Consider the following 23080-nt stretch of genomic DNA (forward strand, 5'->3'; position numbering starts at 1 on the left):
GGTTGTCTGGTGAAAAGTTGGAATTGATAAGTTGGAGGTTCTTGTGCAGCAGAAGGCGTCGGAGTGTGAAACTGCACAGCGCCTTCTTGACGAGAAGACTGTTGAGTGTCGAGCTTCTGAACTCCTTGCTGAGGAGGCGTCTGCTGATAGTACATGGTTGCTTTCTCGTTGTGTACCCTTGGTAATTTCCTTTGTGTTTGCCCCTCTCTTTCTTCTTCTTTTATTTGTGTGATTTTTCTTTTATTTTGTTGCCTTGTTTTACGCAGCTTGCCGACCGTATTTTAAACTCAACTGAACTTGCTACTTATATGTTCGAGTTGGGTCGAGCGGGTTACAATAGTGGTCGGAAGTTTGGTTATGCTGAGGGCAATGCTGCGGTTATTAACAAAGAGAAAGATTACCATTTCGAGTTGCATAAAGAAGATTGTGACGGCACATATGCTGCTAAGCGCGATGAGTTTTCAACCCTTGACTTTGCTGTCGTTCGGGCTGCGCAGAAGTTGTCCCGGAAACCAGATGGAGTTGCTCTGCTTAAGAAAGCTCTTGGAGATGACGCGGGTGTGGCAGGAGGTACTGGTACCAGCCATACTTGACTGGTGGATTCCGGCCTGTGAGCCGCGTATGGCCTTGATTGGCCCTGTAATGTTGATGGTTTGTTTAGACAATTTTATTTTGTTTTACCTGTTATGCATGTGGGTACTTGATCACGTTTGTTGAAGGATATTTTAACGTTGTCTTTATGCTTATGCGAATTTTGTTATCGTCATAATATGTGCATGTGGAATTACTTTGATTAGGTGTCACGAATGAATGATGGCGCTGACAGGTGATGTTGTGTTAACTACAACATTTTATTCTATCATTTTTGTACGCACGTTGATTTGTGACTACGAAGTGATCGAGTTGCAGGTTATTGTGTGAGCTCAGCTGTGTGCAGCCTTGGGAGCATTACAATGTTTAATTACCTTGCTATTGATATTTTCGTGTTTATGTGGGCACGAAGTTTTGTTTTGGCATTTTGTAGGCTTTGGTTGTGTTTCCGACCCGGCTGTGCACTTGGTTGTGACGAGCCTTGGAGGTCTACAACGTTTCCTATGGTCGAGCCATTGATGTTTTCGTGTACTCCCGAAGTAATAAATGCAGTTGTGACAAGAAATTCGCATGAAATAAAAGTAACCAAACACTTCTTGTATTAAGTAAATGTGTTGGCGTTTCGGCCTTTGCGATTACATAGCTGTTTTACATATAGCACTTCCTAAGCTGTTGAGCGTTCCATGTTCGTGGAACCTCCTTGTCGTTGATGGTGCGCAGTTTGTAAGCTCCTTTGCCGAGTACTGCCTCGATGACATACGGGCCTTCCCATTTGGGGGCTAGTTTTCCGGGCTTTTCTGCGTTGGAAGCCTCATTGTCTCTTAAGACGTAGTCTCCCGGGTTGAAAGTGCAGACTCGGACTCTGGAGTTGTAATATTTTTCCAGCTTCGTTTTGTACTTGGCCTCATTGATTGCTGCCATCTCTCTCCGTTCTTCTAGGAGGTCCAGATCAATCCTCCTTTCTTCTTCATTGTTGATTAAGTTCATGGAGAACATTCGTGGAGACGGCAGCCCGATTTCTGCTGGTATGACTGCTTCAGACCCATAGACTAAGCTGAACGGTGTCTCACCGTTGCTTGTCTTTGGCATTGTCCTATGGGCCCACAATATGCTAGGCAGTTCGTCTACACAACCTCTTCTTTTCTCGCCTAGCCTTGCCTTGATACCATCAACAATGCTTTTGTTGACTGCCTCTACTTGACCATTCCCTTGCGGGTGCGCAACCGAAGAGAAGGTGTGTTTGATGTTCAATTCATTGAACCATCGTTCGAGGTCGTCTGCTGCGAAGTTTGTTCCGTTGTTGGTGATGATTCTGAGAGGTAGGCCAAAACGACATATGATTTGTTCCCATATGAATCGCTTGACGACTGTTGACGTGGTTGATGCAAGTGCCTTCGCCTCTACCCACTTGGTAAAATAGTCGACTGCGACTATTATGAACTTGACTGCCCCTGGTGCTTCCGGGAAAGGACCTACCATGTCTATGCCCCATTGTTGAAAGGGACATGCGGTTGTGACTGGTACTAGTTCATTTTTGGGGCGCATGGTCTTAGGTGCATGTCTCTGGCATCCACTGCACTTTCTCAACTCTTTCACAGCGTCTAAATGCATCCTGGGCCAGTAGTACCCGACGTTCATCACTTTTGCCACCACCATTCGAGGCCCAGCATGAATACCACAAATTCCTTCATGAACTTCCCGGATTAAGTAGTTTGCATCTTCGGCGTCTACGCATCTTAGCAACGGGCCTAGGTATGACTTTCTGTATAAAATTCCATCGGCCATCTGGTAATGCTCGGCCTTGTATTGGATTTTTCTTGCCTCTGCTTTGTTTTCCGGGAGAATCCCAGACTGAAGGTACATGATTATTGGGGTCATCCAAGAAGTTATCCCTGTCTGGATGATGCTTACTTCTCTGAGTGGAACGGATGGGTTGCTTAAAACTTCTATGCGCACATCCTTTGCTAGGTGTTGAAAACTTGTTGATGTGAGTTTACTCAGCGCGTCTGCTGGCTTGTTCTCGCTTCTGTTTATGTGGTGCACCTTGTAGGAGTAGAAGGTTTGTAGCAACGTTTTTGCTTGGCTGAGATAGAGTGCCATTACATCCCCCTTGGCTTCGTATTGGCCGTTGATTTGCCCCGCTACTAGCATGGAGTCCACATGCGCTTCGATGTGTCGGACTCCCATTTTGATCGCCAACCTTAAGCCAGCCAGGAAAGCTTCATACTCGGCTTCGTTGTTCGTGCTTTTAAAATCCAGGCGTATGGCGTATGTGAATTCATGTTTGTCGGGGCTTACCAGCCTAAGCCCTGCACCTGCTCCGTCTTCGTTAGACGCGCCGTCTGTGTATAACAACCATGGCTCTTCTACTTGCTTCTTCTCAGCTTTTTCCATTGCTTTACATTCTCGATCTTTGTCATCTGGAATCTCCGTCATAAAGTCTACCAAGACTTGGCCTTTGATTGATGGTCGTGGTCTGAAAACCACATTGTGACCTCCCAGTTCTATCGCCCATTTGGCTAGTCGTCCTGATATTTCTGGCTTTGCGAGAATGTTGCCAATGTTGTAATTTGTTAGCACATGGATAACGTGGTTGGCAAAGTACCTGCGCAGCCGTTTTGAAGCGTGAATCAGCGCGAGGACTAATTTCTCCATGATGGCATACCGAGTTTCTGGGTCGGTCAAGGTTCATGACACATAGTAAACTGGTGTTTGGATACCTTGACGATCGACAAGTAACACCGCTTCGACAGCCCTATCAGAAGCTGATAGATATAGTACCAAGGGTTCTCCTTTGTTTGGTGCGGTTAGTGTTGGCAACTTGATGAGGCAATCCTCCATCTCACGGAAGGCACTCTCTGCTTCCGGAGTCCATTGAAACTGGCTTTTCTTCATAGAATTGCGCAATGTTTTGATGAACGGAAAGGACTTTGCGGCGTGATTAGCTAGGAAACGATTGAGCGCGGCTAAACGTCCTGCTAATTTTTTCATTTCTTTGATGTTTGATGGGGAAGGCATCCTTTCAATTGCTTGGACTTTTTCTGGATTCACCTTGAAACCATCTTCTGTGACAATGAAGCCTAAGAATTTCCCTTCTTCCATACCGAATGAGCATTTTGATGGGTTCAATTTGATACTTACGCTGCGCAGCGTGTTGAAAGTCTTTTGGATGTTTGCCAGCATCATGCCTTCTTCTTTGCTCATAATCACCAAATCGTCCATATACACTTCTATGTACTTGCCGATGGCATCGCTGAACGTTTCGTTCATCAATCTTTGGTAGGTCGCGCCCGCATTCTTTAGGCCGAAAGGCATCTTGGTGTAACAGTACAGCCCTGTCAGCGTGCGGAATGCGGTTTTGTCTTCGTCTTGGACAGCCATTTCCATCTGAATGTGGCCAGAGAATCGATTTTTTCGTCTATGTCTGGTAAGGCGTAGCAGTCGCACGGACATGCCTTGTTTAGATCTTTGTAGTCGACACACATTCTCCAGCTGTCATTTAGTTTCTTTACCATCACTGGGCTTGCCACCCATGTTTGGTATCTGACTTCTCTAATGATGCCCGCATTCAGCAACTCCAGTACTTGCTCTTTCATGGCGTCGTGCTTTATATCGCCCAGGTGGCGTTTGGCGTGTACCACTGGCTTTGCTTCGTTTGAGACGTTTAAACGGTGTTCTGCTATGTGCCGTGGAACACCTACCATATCAGCTGGTGTCCAGGCAAACACGTCCATGTTCTCGTGTAGCAACTTCTTGAGCGCCGCGCACGTTAAATCGGACATCGCAGGTCCTAGGGTAACTGTTTGCTCTGGGTATGCGCTGTTCAATACCCATTTTTCTTCCTCTGCGCGTGGCGCTGGTTTACTTGCTTTTGTAGGCCTGACCTCATCTGTTGCTAAAACTTCTTTGCTTGCGTATATTAATGCTATGCATGTTTCCGTTGGGAATCCAACGGCTGAATGTGGTGCAGAACATATCATACTGAAGTCTCCTTGGGATTCTCTTCCTAAGAGGATGTCGTGTCTTGAGTGTGCTGGTAACACCATGAATGTGACCTCTTCTGTTCTTGAATTTCTTCCATCTGAGAGTAACACCGGGAACGATATCTGCCCCAGGGGAAAGACGTCTTCGTTGCAGAAACCAGTTTGTGGGTAATCGACTGGTTCCAAGCGCGCCTTGTCCTCCTGGTCAAATTGATTGAAGCATTGTTCGTATATGATATCCGCGGTGCTCCCTGGATCGATGAAAATGTAGTCTGTCTGGTAGTGACCAATCACACCTGGAATGACTATTGGTCGCTTTTCCCTCGGGCCCCCTCTGACAACTTGAAAAATAACTTGCCTCTCGCGCCATGAATCGTCTTGTGTGCGCTTGTTGTAGTTTTTCTTTGGCCTTCGTGGGCCTCCCTGAACCATGTGGGTTTCTAACTTTCTGATTTTTTTGTTATCTGGCCCTTCTTCTCGTCTTTGAATTTGGCGGTAGTCGTGTTTTCCGCCTTTTACTAGGTGAGTGAGCTTTCCATCTCTCAGGGCCCTTTCAATTTCTTGCTTTAGACTGAAACAATCATCGGTTAGGTGACCCGTGTCTTTGTGGAATTCACAGTAGAGATTGGGATCTTGACCCCTTTTGTTGCGCATCTGCAGGGGTGGTTTGAATTGGTGATTTTCAGTGGCCAAGACCTCTGAAGGGGTCTTTGTCAATGGCGTCCACTGTTTCTCTCTGTTTTCTCTTTTTACTTCTTTTCGTTGGGCTATCTGATTGATTGTGTGTCGCGCGTCTTCTCTTGGTGGGCTTCTTTCTCTGTGACTGGAAGTCTTCCATGGCTGGCCTCTGCCTTTTCTGCCGTGTCGGTCATTAGAGTTATGCGCGCGTTGACGGTGGTCGTCACCGGTCAACTGTTTGTCCGTTTGTGCTATTGTTTTGGCTGCTTCAATGAAGGTTTCCCAGTCTTTGGGTCCTCCGTCTCTTCCCTTCACGCGCTTGATTAGATCATCACACTTGACTGCCCTCATGAAGTGCGCGCGCATCATCTTTTCACCTACGTCTCCGATCTCCAGACATTCCTTGTTATATCTTGTGATAAAATATTCCACGCTTTCGTGGTCTCGACGCCATATATTCAGACAATCGGCCGGGTCTCTGGTGTGTCTTCGCTATTGAGAGAAGTGTGCCAGGAACTTCTCTCTGAAGTCGACCCATGATTTAATTTTTCCTGCTGGTAAGCTGTCGAACCAGACGCGCGCTGCGCCCACAAATGTTTGTGCGAACAGATGACACCAAGTTGGTAGGTTCCATCCACCTGCCTTTGAAAACTTGGAGGTGGTCATCTGGATCTGTCAGGCCATTGTATTTGCCCATATTGTGCGGCAGCTTGGTTTTGTCTATAGCAGCTGTGGCGATCTCCCTGATGAACTTTCAATCTTTAGCCATGTCGTCTGGACGATAGCTTAAGGTATAATCATGCTCTGCCCTTGGGTTGTACCCTGCGCGCTTAGCAGGCTTGTACGACGCGTGTTCCGGATGTAATCTGTTGAACATTGTGCTTTCCTTGTACGTTGGGTCTTCCTCTTCGTCTTCCCACTCATTGTTCATATTGCGCGCGCCCAGGCGGCTTTGAATCGGCTTTCGTTGTAAGTTGGAGTGCTGCACATAATTGCTTTCTGTTTTGCCGTAAGTGTCGCGCGTGTCGTGGGCGCTGGGCTTTCTAATGTTTGTTGCATGTCCTTTTTCTGGGCGTAAAGTCCACGCATTGACCTGCTGAGTCGTGTGTGTGCTCAGAGATTGTTGCGGTGGAGTAGCGAACGCCGATTGGTTAGCCTGTGCTTGGAGCAGGGCTTGTTGCGCGCTCAGTTGTGTGTAAACGAGGTTTATAGATGCCATCTGCTCGGCATACCAGGAAGCCAGAGTTTTTCCTTCGGGTAGCCCTAATAGTGCAGAGAAATTTAGTTGTGCCTGTTCTGATGGAGCTGAGGGGCCAGCTCCATGGCTTGATGTGTGCACCGGTGGAGGTGTTTGAACCAACCCGGGTGGAGGTATTTATTGGACTACCCCTTGTGGAGGTTGGAAAGTGGCTCCGTTTGTGGTCTGGGTGATTATCCTGGTGGGGGTTTGGAAAATGGGTCCAGTTGTGGTTTGGCTAGCGACCCTGGACGCACTTCCGAAAATGCTAGGAAAATCGTTGTTTGTTTGCCCTTCCTGGATGATTTCGTTCCTTTGACCCCTTTGGACGTGTGCTGAGTCCGAAACGAGTTCAAAGGAAGAAACTTCTCCATCTACATGGTGTGAAGGGTTTTGCTCAGCCATTTTTACGAGTGTTTCTTGAAAAGAAAAGAGGTGAGATTGGTTTTGCAAAAAAGCGGATGGCGCCAATGATGAAACACAGAATAACACTGAGGTTAATCCGTGGGGTTATTTCTTCTGTGGGTTCAACCTCTTTCTTGACTCGTGACAACGGCTTGAATCCTGCAAAACAGCAACGCCGTTAGTCTCGTTAAGAGGGGGAGATGGGGGTTTTCCCTCTTAACCAGGCTCCGGCGTGAGAATAAGTAGTGTTCTGAGAGAATAAAAAAGTGTGTGTATAGAGTGAGTGAAGAGAGTAAAAGATTCCGAACCTGAATGATGAAGGGTCCTATTTATAGCCGGAGGGTGAAGAAGGGAGGAGCAGCTGTGCCAGCTGTGGGCGCGTGCCAGCTGTCGGACCAAGGGGAATATCCTCTTGGTCTGCTGTGTCACGGCAGGTGTAGTGATACACGTGGCGTTCTTACATTTGCCCATGCTGGAAACCTTGTACCGGTGTTGTCAGCTCTGCCCCCTGATTTGCCGCAGGCCTATGTGGCGTTCTGCGAGTGGTGACACGTGTTGTCCTTTTTGTCTGGTAGAGCATCTTTGGTGCCACCTGCATATCTTCCAGAAGCTTCTAGAAGCTTCTGGATTGCTTTGCTGATGTGGTCGCCATGTATGCTCAAAAGTGGTGTGGTCCCTGCCATGTAGGCAGGGAATTGGGACCATACCTCTTCATACACAAAGTAAGTATAAAACGTATTATTTTTTACCAGACTCGCTTGAGGAAAAAGTTTGTCTCAAAACGTGAGTTGTTTATGTTGAAACGTGAATTTAAAATGACAGGTACGTTAAAACTGCGATACACAGAGCGTTACATCCGCGACACCTTAGTTGTTTATAGTTGACGACACATTATGTGCTGCGTTGGCCACATAAAACATGTGTTTGACGTATCCGATCAAACTTAGTGTAACATATATAAACATTGTGGTTATAATGTACAATGATGACAATAATGTGTGACGTCTACACGTGACATTATACGTGTTTGACTTTGTTACACAGGGTACGTTCGTGACATTAACGTCATTAGATATATATATATATATATATATATATAGAGAGAGAGAGAGAGGGAGTATGAGTTGGGTAAAAAGTGTGTTTTCCTAGAAAGTCTAGGAAGCAATAAGAACGCGACATGTGGCATTGAAGGATTTTAACTAAAAGGGCAATTGTGTAATTTGAATATTATTTTAATTATGGATCATTTTATTAGGATAACTAACCAGAAAATTATGGAAACTAAATATCCCATTTAATTCAAATTGACAGTTTCAATTCAAATCATACAATCCATACAACATAATCACAGGAATTCGTAAAAAAAGGATTTTACAACATTGCTGGAGGATTCTTGACATTGTGTTTTAAAAGCAAGCATATTTCTTGACGTTGTGTTTTAACAGCAAGCAGATTTGCTGGAGGATTCCTGATATTGTGTTTTAACAGCAAGCAGATTTCTTGACATTGTGTTTTAACAGCAAGCAGATTTCTTGACGCTGTGTTTTAACAGCAAGCAGATTGCTGGCCATTGTGTTTTAACAGCAAGCAGATTTCTTGACGCTGTGTTTTAACAGCAAGCAGAATGCTGGAGGATTCTTGACATTGTGTTTGAACAGCAAGCAGATTTCTTGACATTGTGTTTTAACAGCAAGCAGATTTCCTTGACGCTGTGTTTTAACAACAAGCATATTGCTGGACATTGTGTTTTAACGGCAAGCAGATTTCTTGACGCTGTGTTTTAACAACAAGCAGATTCTTGACATTGTGTTTTAACAGTAAGCAGATTGCTGGACACACTGTCAGTGTCTTCGTCTTCAACACAACCCAGTTTCTTCGTCTTCAACACACTGTCATCATCAACATTAAAATGGTAAAACACATAAACCTTAAAATACACTATCATCATCAACATATTCAGATATCATTTTAAAACACACTGTCATCATCAACTTTAATGGTAAAACACATCAACCTTAAAGTGGTAAAACACATCAACCTTAAAGTGGTAAAACACATCAACCTTAAATCATACAACGAAGATACGAAAGTGAATCGAGTAACCTAGAGTTAAATGAGACTGACCTGGATTCGAAAAGGGCTCGCCGGAAACCTTGACTGATCGTTGGCGGTGGCGTCACCCCAGCCGCTCCTCTCTGCCTACCCCCTTTTGGTCGCTGAGCACCACCACCACAGCGCCATCCTACGCCGCCACCTAACCCCACAAAATCCCTCCTCCACTGTGTGTTGTGGCTTTTAGGTTTTTGGAGGTGGGTTTAGAGAGGGAGAGAGAGAGAGAAAAGAGGGGAAATCACATGAATTTAGGGATTGGTTATTGATATGGCAGTTTCTTAACTGATTTAAAACACTTCCAATTACCAAAATACCCTCACTATATTAAAAGTCTCTAATTATATAACTCAGATATTACGAAAATGCCATCCATTTGATCTAAGCCATTAAACACACTCATCTAATGGCCCAGATCGCTTCCTACACTTTCTAGGAAAAACACACTTTCCGCAGGATCCCTACTATATATATATAGGGTAAGGTTCATTGGGGAACACTAAAAAGTGGGGAACAGCGGGGAACTGGCTCAAACGAACTCCAATTGGACTAATTCCAGCGGCGTTGGAACCAGCTCGTCGACTCCTAACTAAGATCTCTTAACCCTAAATCCTAACTCCTAAACTCTAAACCCTAAAGCTAAAAAATAAGGATAAAACCTAAGCTAAACCGTAAAATCTAAACTATAAACCCTAAAAGCTAAACCCTAAAGGCTAACCTAAAGCTAAACCCTATAGCAAAACCCTAAAGCTAAACCCTAAACCCTAAAGCTAAACTCTAAACCCTAATGCTAAACCCTAAAGCTAAACCCAAAGACTAAACCCTAAAGTTAAACCCTAAAAGCCAAACCCTAATATATATAGGGTTTAGGGGTTATGATTTAGGGTTTAGGGTTAAGAGATCCTAGTTAGGGTTCGACGAGACGGTTTCAACGCCGCTGGAATGAGTCCAATCGGACTTCGTTTGAGTCGGTTCCCCATTGTTCCCCACTTTTTTAGTGTTCCCCAATGAACCTCACACTATATATATATAAGCATGGCTCGCTCATTGCGGTGAAAAGTTGTAACAATATTTTAGACAACCGTGTAAAGTCGTAAAAGTAATTTAGACATTAACATATTTACTACTATATACCATTCATCTTAGAAACGCCAAAAAACCCAAAATATCAAACACACCAACTCAAAACGCCATACTTTACTATATACCAATCATCTTAGAAAACGCCAAAAAACTCAAACATCAAAGATTCCAAAAATCGACGTTTCTTTTAGATACACTATTTCCTCAGTAAAACGCCAAAATGGCAAACATTGTTTCTTGTATATTCAATATTGTTCTACCCGAAGTTTCGCATAATGCATTCTTGCCTGAGGTGCTGTGACTCAATAACATTTTGCTACATGAGATGGACAAATCTTCAACAAAAAGATGTTGGTGTCAGTCTTATGTCATTTTTTGTGTTTTGTTCTTGATGAATATTATAATGGCATGAAGAGACGAATGACACTGATGAGTGGTTTGAAGATAAACATGAAGATAAAGATGAACTTCAAACAAAAAACTCACATCATTTTGTCTTTCCAAACGGCCACAAAAAAGCTACTTCAACAACAAAAACATAAAATGAAGCATGCCAAAGTCAAACCGCCAGTGAACATGTTTCAAAGAAGAAAGAGACTGATGACAGTGAAGATTTGGAAGATGGATTGTTTCTATTTTTTTTTTTAATTTTCTTTTTCTGTTGTTTGTTATGTATTTTCAGCTAAGAACAAACGCCAAACAGACATAATGATTGTGAAACGCCATCATGCCATAAAACGCCAAAAACTCCCAAACTATAATAAAAGTAATTTGGACAAGTATTAATAAAAGCTAAAAATGAAAAAAAAAAAGAGGCCAAAAACTACTTAAAGCCATTAAAAAACGCCAAACTTGGAAGATGGCACGTCTATCACCCTAAAAACTCATAAGAAACTGAACAAAAACAGTAATAATACACAGAGTAACTGAAAAGATGGCTACTTTATTAATATCATTTATTATAAATAAAATCCTGCCCAAACTACGTGCCAAAAACATCCTATAAGAGAGACGTCTCTGCACAATCAATTGATCACACCAAAAAACAACGCCATGTTTCCTAGAAACCACTCACTTTAAAACGCCAAAAAAATAGTTAAAAAAGCCACAGATGACAAACCTCGTTTCTTCTATATTGAGTATTGTTCTGAATGAAGTTTCACTGAATGGATTCTTCTTTGAGGTGGGTATCTCTATAAGCTTTTGCTGAATGATATGGACAAATATTCATGAAAAAGAGACAGATGACACTGATATGTCATCATGTCACTTTGTTCTTGATGGATATATGGATGGCATGAAGGGATCAATACATTCGAGCAGGCGTTGATCTTCAACATGTCACCAAACAAGTATATATCAAACCACAATACAGGATGCCACTAAAAATAAGCATCTTCTAAAGACGAGCATTATGTAGGAAAATAAGGATCTAGATAAGGTAGTCAAAACAGGTTCAAAACGCCAAAAAGGTTAAAGTAGAAGAGGCTGATGACAGTGAAGATTTGGATGATAAATTAGATTAGAATTTTTATTTTTTTTTCATTTTCTATTGTTTGTTATCTAATTCTCTGTTGTTTATTATCTAATTCTCTACTAATAAAAAAATGAGTATAAAACGCCAAAAACTACAAACACCAAAACGCCTGATAGTATGAAAACTGTGAGAACGAATGCTAGCAAAGCACGTTGTTGCTATATAAAACGCCAAAAAATGCCAAACAAAGTATTACTGGAAAAAGCAACACTAATTGACAGATGAAACTGAATGAAGCAGTAATTGCGAAAACAGTAAAATCAAGAGACGGTAACATTATTGCCAAACATTTATTATATTAAAAGACACTACATGGAAAATTGAATTTGTTTATCTTTTCAAAACGCCATAATTGCCTGTCACATTATAGGCCTGCATCCTACATGGCACAACAATTGATAGAAAAAAAATAAACATCAAGAAAATTACTAATGTTTTTTACATTATAGGCATGCATCCTACTTGGCACAACAATCAAAGCCATACTTAGCTAAAACGCCAAAATATTTACTATGCTCCTGATCGAAAAAAAACAATAAAAACATCACGTATTTGTTAAACGCCAAAAAATGGAAAGGTGATGTGAGACGCATTTAAAAAAAATAATATAAAAGGACAAAAAAGCCCCTCCGCCCTTCACTACGCCAGAATCCGTTCTCACCGTTCTCACACTTTTGGGCGTTTTCACCTGATCTCGTACCTATATATATATATATATATATATATAAATTCAAAAAAAAAATTGTACTGCACATGTGCAATGATACGGAAAAGCCTAAACCACTTAACCCACCCCCCACCGACTCCCCCCACAAACCTAAACCCCCACCCCCAAAAACATAAATTCACCCTCCCACCAAAAGCCTAACCCCCCCCCCCCCCCACCACCCCCAAAAACCTAAACCCCCAACCCCACCCCACCCCCTTCCGAAAACCTAAAACTAAATCCGAAAAAAACCCTAAACCCCCCGAAAACCTAAACCCCCTCCCCCCACACCCAAAAACCTAATCCTAATCCTAAACCTCCAAAAAACCTAACCCTAAAAGCTAAACTAAACTTAAAAGCTAATTTTAAGCATGTAATGCACATGTCTAGTACACATATAATGCACATGTGCAGTACAAGTTTTTTTTTTTTTTGAAAATTTTTATATATAAAAATAGCGATTTTTTATAAAAAATTGTAAAAGAATTGTATGATTTTTAGGCTGTTTTAGTTAATTCTTTTAGTTTTCTCATTTATATGTAGTTTTCTCTGAATGCTCCCATATATATATATATATATATATAGAGTAAGGTTAACATACAAAAAGCCTTATCATACATCACGTAGGAGACAATGGTAACCGTTGGATCAGGGGTATAATCACGCATGGGACCACATAATCACACATGGGACCACATAATCACGCATGGGACCACATAATCACGCATGGGACTATAATCACGCACGTTCTATGATAATAACGCACGTTATATTTTTTGTCATGTATGTTAATGTAGGTTAAGCCTTGAAGTACATTATACTTTCTCTCTCTCTCTCTATATATATATATATATATATATATATATATATATATATGGGTTGGTTTAAATGAGAACATCCATCTTTTGTGAGAACCATGAGAACAAATCTCGTCCACTCATTTATCTTCCCTTATGATTTAATTAAAAGGTTAAATGGGTAATTCTACTGATCTTCTTTTATACTAACCGGAAACATCGAACATTTGATTTAGGCTTTTCCATCTTCCTTTGAGAATATGTTCTTATCATCAAACATCTCAATCGCACTAATTCCTTCTACTTAGGGTTTGAATTCTACAATTGTTTCTAATAAACTTCATCGATTCCTTCTGTGATCTTTGTCCATTCCATATTCAGGTATCTTCACCCAATTTTTGATTCTACTATATGATTTTGCCAATTCTTCAATTTGTATCATATGTTCGAATTCTTCAATCATTTTTCTTACTTCGATTTGCTTGTTTCTTTTTCTAATGGTGGTGTAGTTTGTGTTCTGTTTATATGGAGATTCATTCAATGATTCCACCATTTAACCTAAAACATATGATAGGGATTAACCCAAAACTAATGATGATGATGATGGTGTATGTTGGTGCATTGAATGTCTGTTGACTACGTTTGTATTGAGTCTTAGGTCTAGATAGGTTGTACGGAGTCGAAAAACAGGATTTGAGATGTTAGATGTGATTTCGCTCATAATAACATAGGTGTCATTTGAAGCGAAATCATGTAGTTGCTATTTCGCTCCAGTGTTCATAGTTAGTGGGGGTTTCGCTCTTAGGTCACTTGGTGATTTCGCTTTTGAGTCACATAGGGTTTCGCTCATGTAGTTTGGAGCGAAATCAGGCATACTATATAAACCCATGTGTGATCTCATTCTGGAACCATTGGAGTGAAATCAGGTCATGCTATAGGTGTCGAAATTCTGTCAAAATCTACTCAGAAAGCATTAATAGAGAAGGAAATTGAAAGGAAAAGCTGTTGTTACTTTGTCTACACTGATTCCGCCTTTGTAAACAAAGATGAACTGCCTTAACTGACTATTCAGGGTCATAGAACGGTCCAACAGTGTATTTCAGAAATTCGGTTTTGTGTTTGATGGGTTTGATGGGTTTGATGGGTTTGTGGGTAATAGTTTGATGATTATGTATTCTTTGTTTGATAAAATGGGTGATGCACGCTATGTGTTCGATGAAATGCCTAGGCATTATGTTGTGTTGTGGACGGTTTTGATTTCTGGATATGCTAAAATTGGGGATGTTGAGGTGCAAGATTGGTTTTTAACGAAGCACTAGTTGAGGATAAAGAAGTTTGGGGTGCTATGATTTCTAGGTATTAATCGGCTTGTTCAATTACTACTTAATTTGTCTTTTTTGTATCATTTGATGATTTAATCATGTTTTTGGGTAGTTAATCAATTTTTGTTTATCTGCTTAGTCGAATAATAAAGTTTAAGTAACAATCCAACGTTAATGTTGTAGTATTGTTAGCCGTAGTGAACTGCTGATGTCCACAAGCCAAATCAGTTAGCTATCATTCAACATAATATGTGATATTCTCCATCCATTACCTAACTCACTCAGTTATAAATTGTTTTTATGATAGAGTGGTGCAGGCCTATTAGCAACTAAGTGGATTAAAAACCAACAACAACTTTGAGATATCATCATTGTTCCCATAGTAGAAATCATTAACAACAGAAGAAAAATAAGAAAGTCTAGCGGTTATAGTAGTAGCACTAGCAACAACATGAAAGTTAGTAGTAGCACCAATCAAACAACTGATTATTACAACATAGAAGTCAATTTGATTCTTGGTGGTCATTTGAAAACAAGAACAAAGATTGTTTGTACGCTTTTTGAGTCTATGTAATTACTACTCGTGTTTTATGTTTATTCGGTTGGTGATTTATTTATTTTTATATTTTATTATGTAATTGTTCCAGTATTGTTGTATATACGGGTTTTTTTTCTTTTTCATATATGCTTATTTAATTTACTATTATGATTTACACACGTGTAAACCTTCATTTGGATGCTTTTTTTTAATATTATGATTTACACATGTGTAAACATTCATATATATGGTTGTTTTTTAACCATTATGATTTACACATGTGTAAACCTTCATATATATATGGTTGTTTTTTTAACCATTTAGAATATTACACATTTGCATATGATTCAGACATGTGTAAACTGCTCACTGTCTTTTATCTCTATTCTACCTAGGTTAAGTTGTATTACACATGCTTAAGTGCTTGTTTTACACATGTGCAACTGAATTACACATGTGTAAATTTGTTCCCTCTCAGTTATATGTATCTGTTCTACACATTTTCAGCTGAAATATGCATGTGTAAACTGTTCTTTACACATTTTCAACTGAATTACACATGTGTAAACTGTTATTTTACATATTTTTAGCTGGATTACATATGTGTAAATTGTCGCTGTCACTAATTTGATTATGTTTTACACATGTTCAGCTCAATTACACATGTACAAATTGTTCAGTGGTCACTTAATTATTTATGTTTTACACATTTTTAGCTCATTTACACATGTGTAAACTGTTCCCTGTCAATTAATTGTGTCTGTTTTACACATTTGCGGCTCATTTACACATATGTAAATTGTCAATTAAACAAGAAAGTATCTTATGTAAAAGGGTACGACACAAGGTAAATTTTATTGATAAGAAAAAAATATTTACAACCAATGGGCATTGGACTTCCCGGATATATAACCCAGGGAAGAGACCAACCCCAAATCATTAGCTATGGTCTAACAATTAGAACCTAACAAGACCCCGACCATAAGCTAAACTAGAAATCAAAAAACAACTTATTCTAGACTTAAAGCCACACTCGGCCCAAGCCTAACATAAAAGTAAATCTATAGAATCAAGTTTCAAACAACCAAAACAATAAAAAAAAACTATAAAAAAACAACTGAAACATTAAAACAACATCTAAAGCATAACACCCGAGGGTCCATCTTAAGCTTCCCAAACACCTTGACCTCGACGAAGCAGCAACATCATCCTCATTTCTCAACCTGCTCAAACTCCAAACAACCATACACCAAACAATATCACCAGCAGACGCTAAACCCAACTTGATTTTCACATCCGCCAACAAATAATTAAACAAATAAACATTTTGACTTACACATGTGTAAATTCTCACTTACACATGTAAATTTGTTTTACACATGTGTAAGTTTCTGTTTTACATATGTGTAAATTCTCAGTTATAACATGTTTATATTTGTTTTACGAAGTCTCTGTTTTACACATGTGTAAGTTTCTATTATACATATATAAGTGTTTGTTTTACACATGTATAAATTTGTTTTACACGTGTGTAAGTTTCTGTTTTACACGTGTAAGTGTTTATTTTACACATGTGTAAATTCTTAGTTAAACATGTGTAATTTTGTTTTACAAACTTTATGTTTTACACATGTGTAAATTCTCAGTTACAATAAAATGTAATTAAACAACATTGTAAATTCAATGAGAATTTAGTAGAACACAAACAAATAGCCAAAGATCAATAGCCCAAGCCCAACTAATGCAAAATCTAAACTAAAGATCTTTAGACGACACTAAATAGGCTTCTAACCATTTGATACACTTGACAAGTTAGGGTCTTGGTTTCACAAGGATATACTGATATTATTTCCAAAAACATGCAGGAAAAAAATTTAGCTCAGCAATAGGTTCAAACTATATCATCATTGCCACAAACACTGCCAGTGCTAGTGCCATAGTTATCGACAACTCCTTTATCACCATGCACTCCTTCAACTTAAACTTTCTTATGTTCAACACGACATTGCCTGCCATCAACATTAATAAAGCCAACTTGCGATAGAAGAAAACTAAGAAGTGTTAGATTAGAGAGTAATCTTGAATAATAGATATGATCATTGAGTATTCAGGAACCCATGATAACATAGTTTTTTTCAACCACATTTGCTCTCTTTAATTATGGTTTTGTCTTTCAGTAAAGGGAGCCAATATTTTTAATAAGTTTATCAAAGGCCACCTTGCTATATCTATAGTGTATCTTAGCTAATAATATTTCAGTCTTATAAGAACTACAATAGTCTTCTTGTAATGTACTAAAGAATAAGGAAAACAAATCAAATAGAGTCTTAATGTCGTGGGGATATAAGACATAGATATTTCATCAAACACCTTGTCTACAACTACTTAAACAAATCTAATCCAACAAAGTCAACCCAAATACCCAATAGATAGATACTGAGACCTTAAACCTTTATTTAAATACCTCATATGCAACTACTCAAACATAAGTAATTCAACAAAATCAATGCAAGAGACATTTAGACCTTTAATCAAACACCTCAAATACAACTACTCAAACAGAAGTACCCCAACAAATCAACCCAACACACACTTAGACATTTCATCAAACACCTTATATGCAACTACTCAAACCCAACTATCCCTCTTACATCCTCACTTAACTTTCAAATCCCAACAAGATCCAAACCGAAAACAAAATTAAAAAAAAACACCAAACACCCTCAATCAACAACAAAACAACAATCAATTGCCTTGAAGGTTAAAAGACGAATGAATGGAAAATCAACAAGTGCAAACACAAAGAAGAATCAGAGAATCAATTGCGGATGTACACCTTACTAATAGTATCGAAGTCGGCTTTTGCTTTAGTTATCTCTGGCACCAATCTTGTCTGCGGTGTCGAAAATCAATTGCAGAGAATTGGGTTTATGATTTCATGAGGATGAAGGTAATTTGGGGGGCTGATGGTCTGTGCGATGGTAATGGGTTTCTTTAGTGGATTTTTACAATTTTTCCCTTTTACATCTTATTTAATGGTTCCCTACTCATTAAATTCCCCATTTAATCCTAGCCCTTGATTGATTATTATCAAGGGATGAAAATGGTTCCTAGTGTTCTCACAAAATTTCATGTTCTCAAGATAACCCTCCTATATATATATATATATATATATATATATATATATATATATATATATATATATATATATATATATATATATATATATATATATATATATATATATATATATATATATATATATATATAGTGTGAGGTTCATTGGGGAACACTAAAAAAGGGGAACAGTGGGGAACCGACTCAAATGAACTCCGATTGGACTCATTCCACCGGCGTTGGAACCGGCTCGTCGAACCCTAACTAGGATCTCTTAACCCTAAACCCTAAACCCTAAATCATAACCTCTAAACCCTAAATATATTAGGGTTTGGCTTTTAGGGTTTAGCTTTAGGGTTTAGCCTTAGGGTTTAGCTTTAGGGTTTAGCTTTAGGGTTTAGGGTTTAGATTTAGGGTTTAGGGTTTAGCTCTTGGGTTTAGCTTTAGGGTTTAGCTTTAGGTTTAGCCTTTAGGGTTTAGCTTTTAGGGTTTCTAGTTTAGATTTTACTGTTTAGCTTAGATTTTAGCCTTATTTTTTAGCTTTAGTGTTTAGAGTTTAGGAGTTAGGATTTAGGGTTTAGGGTTAAGAGATCTTAGTTAGGGTTCGACGAGCCGGTTCCAACGCCCCTAGAATGAGTCCAGTCGGAATTCGTTTGAGTCGGTTCCCCGCTGTTCCCCACTTTTTTAGTGTTCCCCAATGAACCTTCCCCTATATATATATATATATATATATATATATATATATATATATATATATATATATATATATATATATATAGGGCAAGGATCATTTCAGAATCCTATATATTTTCAGAACTTACAGAACCCTAGATCATTAGATTATTTGATCAAGGGCTAATATAGAATGTGGCATTTTAGTAATAATGTAGAAGTTTAAGGATAATATATTAGCTAATGAAGGGTAAAAAGATAAATTTTCATATCTCAAATTATCACATGTTTTTGTATATCCTGATTTCTTTTGATTTCAATATTTGATTTCACTAACTTTCTATTTTTTCTCATTTGTAGATCTACATAAATCGAAAAGAATATGTAGTTGTTACAAAATCCACAAGTGCTAATTGGGAAAAATAATTCGCAGGATCTCATATAATCAAGGCCGTAATCGAAAAAGTATTCTGGTGGCCGTAATCGAAAAAGTATTCAGGTTCTTTTGATTTTGTTTTATTATAAGATCTTGAAGGTATACTATGCAATTTTTTTTGGGTTATATTATATATTTATACACTTGTTCCTTTTCTTGTTTGTTTCCTTATAATCAATGGATTCGCAGAAGATGGTTCGAACAGTGCCTCATTTAATTGTTATACAGTGATATTATAGACTTTTAAGATCCACCCGACAAAGAATTCTAACTATTTTTACCAACTATTTAGCTAGTTTAATGTATTCGGATAGTTATTTAACTAAGCTAAATTTATTACTTAAATGTTTACATATACGTAAATTATTTAGTTACACGTATGTCAAACAACTACATATATGTAAATAGTTGACTTACACACCTGTAAAGCATGTTTCAAAAGTAGTCATTGTTTTTCTTTAGTTTAACATTTTAGAACCTATTTTTAGATTACAATTGTATTTATTATTTACAATTTAAGTTACAAACTTTAATATAAAAGTTAATTACATATATCGGTATGTTATTAAGCTTTTGATCCTGCTCTTATTTACCTTCTTTGTTATTGTATTTATAATAGTTTTTTTGTGATTGTAGGATTTTGATCCAGTTAAGGTGTTCATATTGCTTCAAAATCACTTGGGAAAATCAAAGGAAAGAGAAAGGGGCCAATGAAAATGTATGTGTTGATATCAATTTTTCAATAGTTTGATTGTACACATGTGTAAATATCGATTCTGTTACATATGTACCTGGATATCTATTAACATATGTGTAAACATAGATTTGGTTTATGTTACAGTTAATATAAATTTATTAAATAAATTTTTTGTTATATACATGTACCCAAATGTGTTGATATAATAATGATTAAATATCTATATGATGAATGGTATGAAGAAATTTATGATGAGTTTGAAGATTTACAAATATATACAAATATGTAAACAGGTTTTTTACACGTCTGTAGGAAATAAAAGTGATTGTTTACACATGTAAACATATAATTACTTTGAAAATGATAATGAATATGTAAATGTATAAACCTAAATCTTCATATTATTTGATCAGTAAAAAATAGAGAGAGGAGGAGAATAAAAAATAATGAAAAAAGAATGTAATATTTAACAAATTACTATTATATCCTTTTTATTTAGTTTTAATCTAAAATATAATGATTGGTCTAAATTGGTTCTGCAAGTTCTGTTTAAAAATAGGGTTCTGCAAAGAATCCAACCCTATATATATATATATATATATATATATATATATAAACGTGAACAAATTTCCTAGCATGAACCGCGTGAACTGATCTGAACCATTGATTTCATATACATTTGACAAGGGTAAGATTGTAACTTTATATAAATATTCAATTTAAATTATTTTGTTATTAATTTCAAAATCTTAACAAAAAAGAAATAATCAGTTTCACAATCTCTACAACAATTGTCGACAATTTTGACAATTTCAAAATCATAACTTATTTTTAATTTATTAAGCAAATCTTAACACATTTTATATTTATCAACATTATCTTTCATAATCTCTTCAACAAACATCCATATCTTCTTCATATTGGATCCACAATTCTCGTCTGAACAAGTTTTCAATTCCAGAAGTTTGAACTTCCGTCGTTCATCACGTCCCGCCATTCATCACATTACCTCGTTCATCCAGATTTCAAAACCTGAAAATTATCTCGTCGGACATATGTTGTCATCTTTAACATTGTCGTCGCCATCAATCGCCGGACTTTGAAAGTTAAGCCGGACTAACATTCCGGCGAATATTTATTGTATTACATTGGTTGTTTTATGCTGCTCATTGATCATCGTTGTGACTGTTTTCTGCTGCTGGTTAATCATTGTAGCCCAGGTTATATAATTAAATAGTTATTCATTTTTTGAGTGTGTTCCAATTTCAACTTTAATATTCTCTTAGAACTTGATTTTTTGTGTTTTAACGGTATGACTTTGTATTATATCGATGAAAAAAGGCCCACAAAGAAATAATAAACATTCTTGTTTATTGTAAAAATCTGAAAACGGATACCGTACATTAGTGTACTTATCTTGCAAGTACGTCTGTACACCTGTGTACTTGGATGTTTACATCACAAATACTCACGTGTAACTACTATACTAAGTGATAACTATGCTCATTAATATATTGTGAAAACGTTTAATTCAATTAAATACACAACACCTACATTACGTACATAAACAACCTGTGTAGTAGTTTGAAATACATAAAATCCATACTAATACCATTTTAACGGTATGACTTTGTATTATATCGATGATAAAAGGTCCACAAAAAAATAAACAACATTCCTGTTTATTGTAAAAACCTGAAAACGGATATCGTACATTAGTGTACTTATCTGCTAGTATGTCTGTACACCGGTGTACTTGGATGTTTACAGCACAAATACTCATGTGTACCTACTTTACTATGTGATAACTATGCTCATTTAATATACAGTGAAAACGTTTAATTCAATTAAATACACAACACCTACATTACGGACATAAACAAACTGTGTAGTAGTTTGAAATACATAAAACCATACTAATACCCATTCAACTTTTATTCCACTGTTTCAAAACAGAACAACATACCTAAACCATCAACTGCTTCTAGTATGACAATCACCACATTTGGCGTTAAACACTACATACGAAAAATTCAAACCAAAAAACGTTAACTATTGTCAACCAATATAGACGTACTAAACACAACCACATCCGTTCGCCTTTTCATGTTGGGCTGCTTCAGCCAATACACGACTACGGTGTTTGTTGGCCCCTGATTTAACTAGCTTTATTGGGTACTTTTTCCTCAAATGTGTCAAGCACGCCTTCTTTTCCTTATGCCCAAGTGGGAATCCACTATCCCACTTATCGGCTGTTACCCCGAACCATGTCTCCATATGCCTCATGACAAACACTCCGCAATCCACGGTGTTGTTGACTGTCTTCCATTCAAACTCCAACCTTACCACGTCCGCAATCTCAATTTCCGCACTCTTAGGATGATTCACAATTTTTAAATACTTACAAAAAATGTCTTTCTGAAATCAAAACATCATGTAATAACCGGTCACAATGCGTTCACTAACAACTGACCTAGTTTATGTATTTAAAAGATACATACCACTTTGTAAGGCGTAGTCTTTTTGAAGAAGTTGTCGTAGTTGATCAGGTGAATGGGGCTTTCTACAAAAAAAAAGACAGTATAATTAAAAAAAAAAGACAGTATAATTAAAAAAATCAAATCGTACGCATGTGTACATCCCAACGCCGTTTGCAGTTTAATTAAGTACACATGTGTATACTGTACATAAGTCATATCGTACACATGTGTACATCGTACAACCAAACCTGTTCTTCAATATAAATTGATTAAAAGCCGATTTCGTCGAATATACCAGGTATGCACATGTGTACATTGAATCATACTAGAAATTTACGAAAACAAAAATGATCCTTACTCAATTTTTTTAAAACAGTATACATGTGTACTTCGAAAACCTACTACTAGATAACTCAACAAACAGACTTGCCTAAAATCACTAAAAAAAACATGCCACAAATCCTTATTTGTGATTAACCAAACTTTATACCCAACATAATAAACAAACATAACATATATCATCTGATTACCACTATGTACACCGGTGTACATCAAGAATTAAACAATACCATCATCCGATTTTGCAAACATACACAGGTGTACTGATGGGTTATATATTATCTACAACAAACCATCATACATACAATCAGATAACACAAGAACAACATCTCAACATTCAAGCCCCTAATTCC

The 23080-nt window shown here is 37.8% G+C and overlaps 1 protein-coding gene across 1 annotated transcript; it reads right to left on the reverse strand.

Moving 5' to 3' along the window:
- Positions 1-1239: 1239 nt before the first annotated feature.
- On the reverse strand, positions 1240-3246 carry LOC110897251. Its single transcript, XM_022144014.1, has 2 exons — positions 1662-3246; positions 1240-1388 (listed from the first exon to the last, which is right to left on the reverse strand). Exons 1-2 carry the CDS (start codon positions 3244-3246, stop codon positions 1240-1242), a joined length of 1734 nt encoding a protein of 577 aa, XP_021999706.1.
- Between the last annotated feature and the right edge of the window lie 19834 nt (positions 3247-23080).

The sequence above is a fragment of the Helianthus annuus genome, chromosome 2 (genome assembly GCF_002127325.2).
Source record: "Helianthus annuus cultivar XRQ/B chromosome 2, HanXRQr2.0-SUNRISE, whole genome shotgun sequence".
Lineage (NCBI taxonomy): Eukaryota > Viridiplantae > Streptophyta > Magnoliopsida > Asterales > Asteraceae > Helianthus > Helianthus annuus.

Excerpts from the sequence above, each read along its gene's own strand:
- LOC110897251 (XM_022144014.1), bottom strand. The coding sequence starts at position 3,246 with ATGGAGAAATTAGTCCTCGCGCTGATTCACGCTTCAAAACGGCTGCGC. Across the intron at positions 1,389-1,661 it reads AATGCCAAAGACAAGCAACG|AAAAGCCCGGAAAACTAGCC; the intron begins GTGAGACACCGT and ends CTTCCAACGCAG.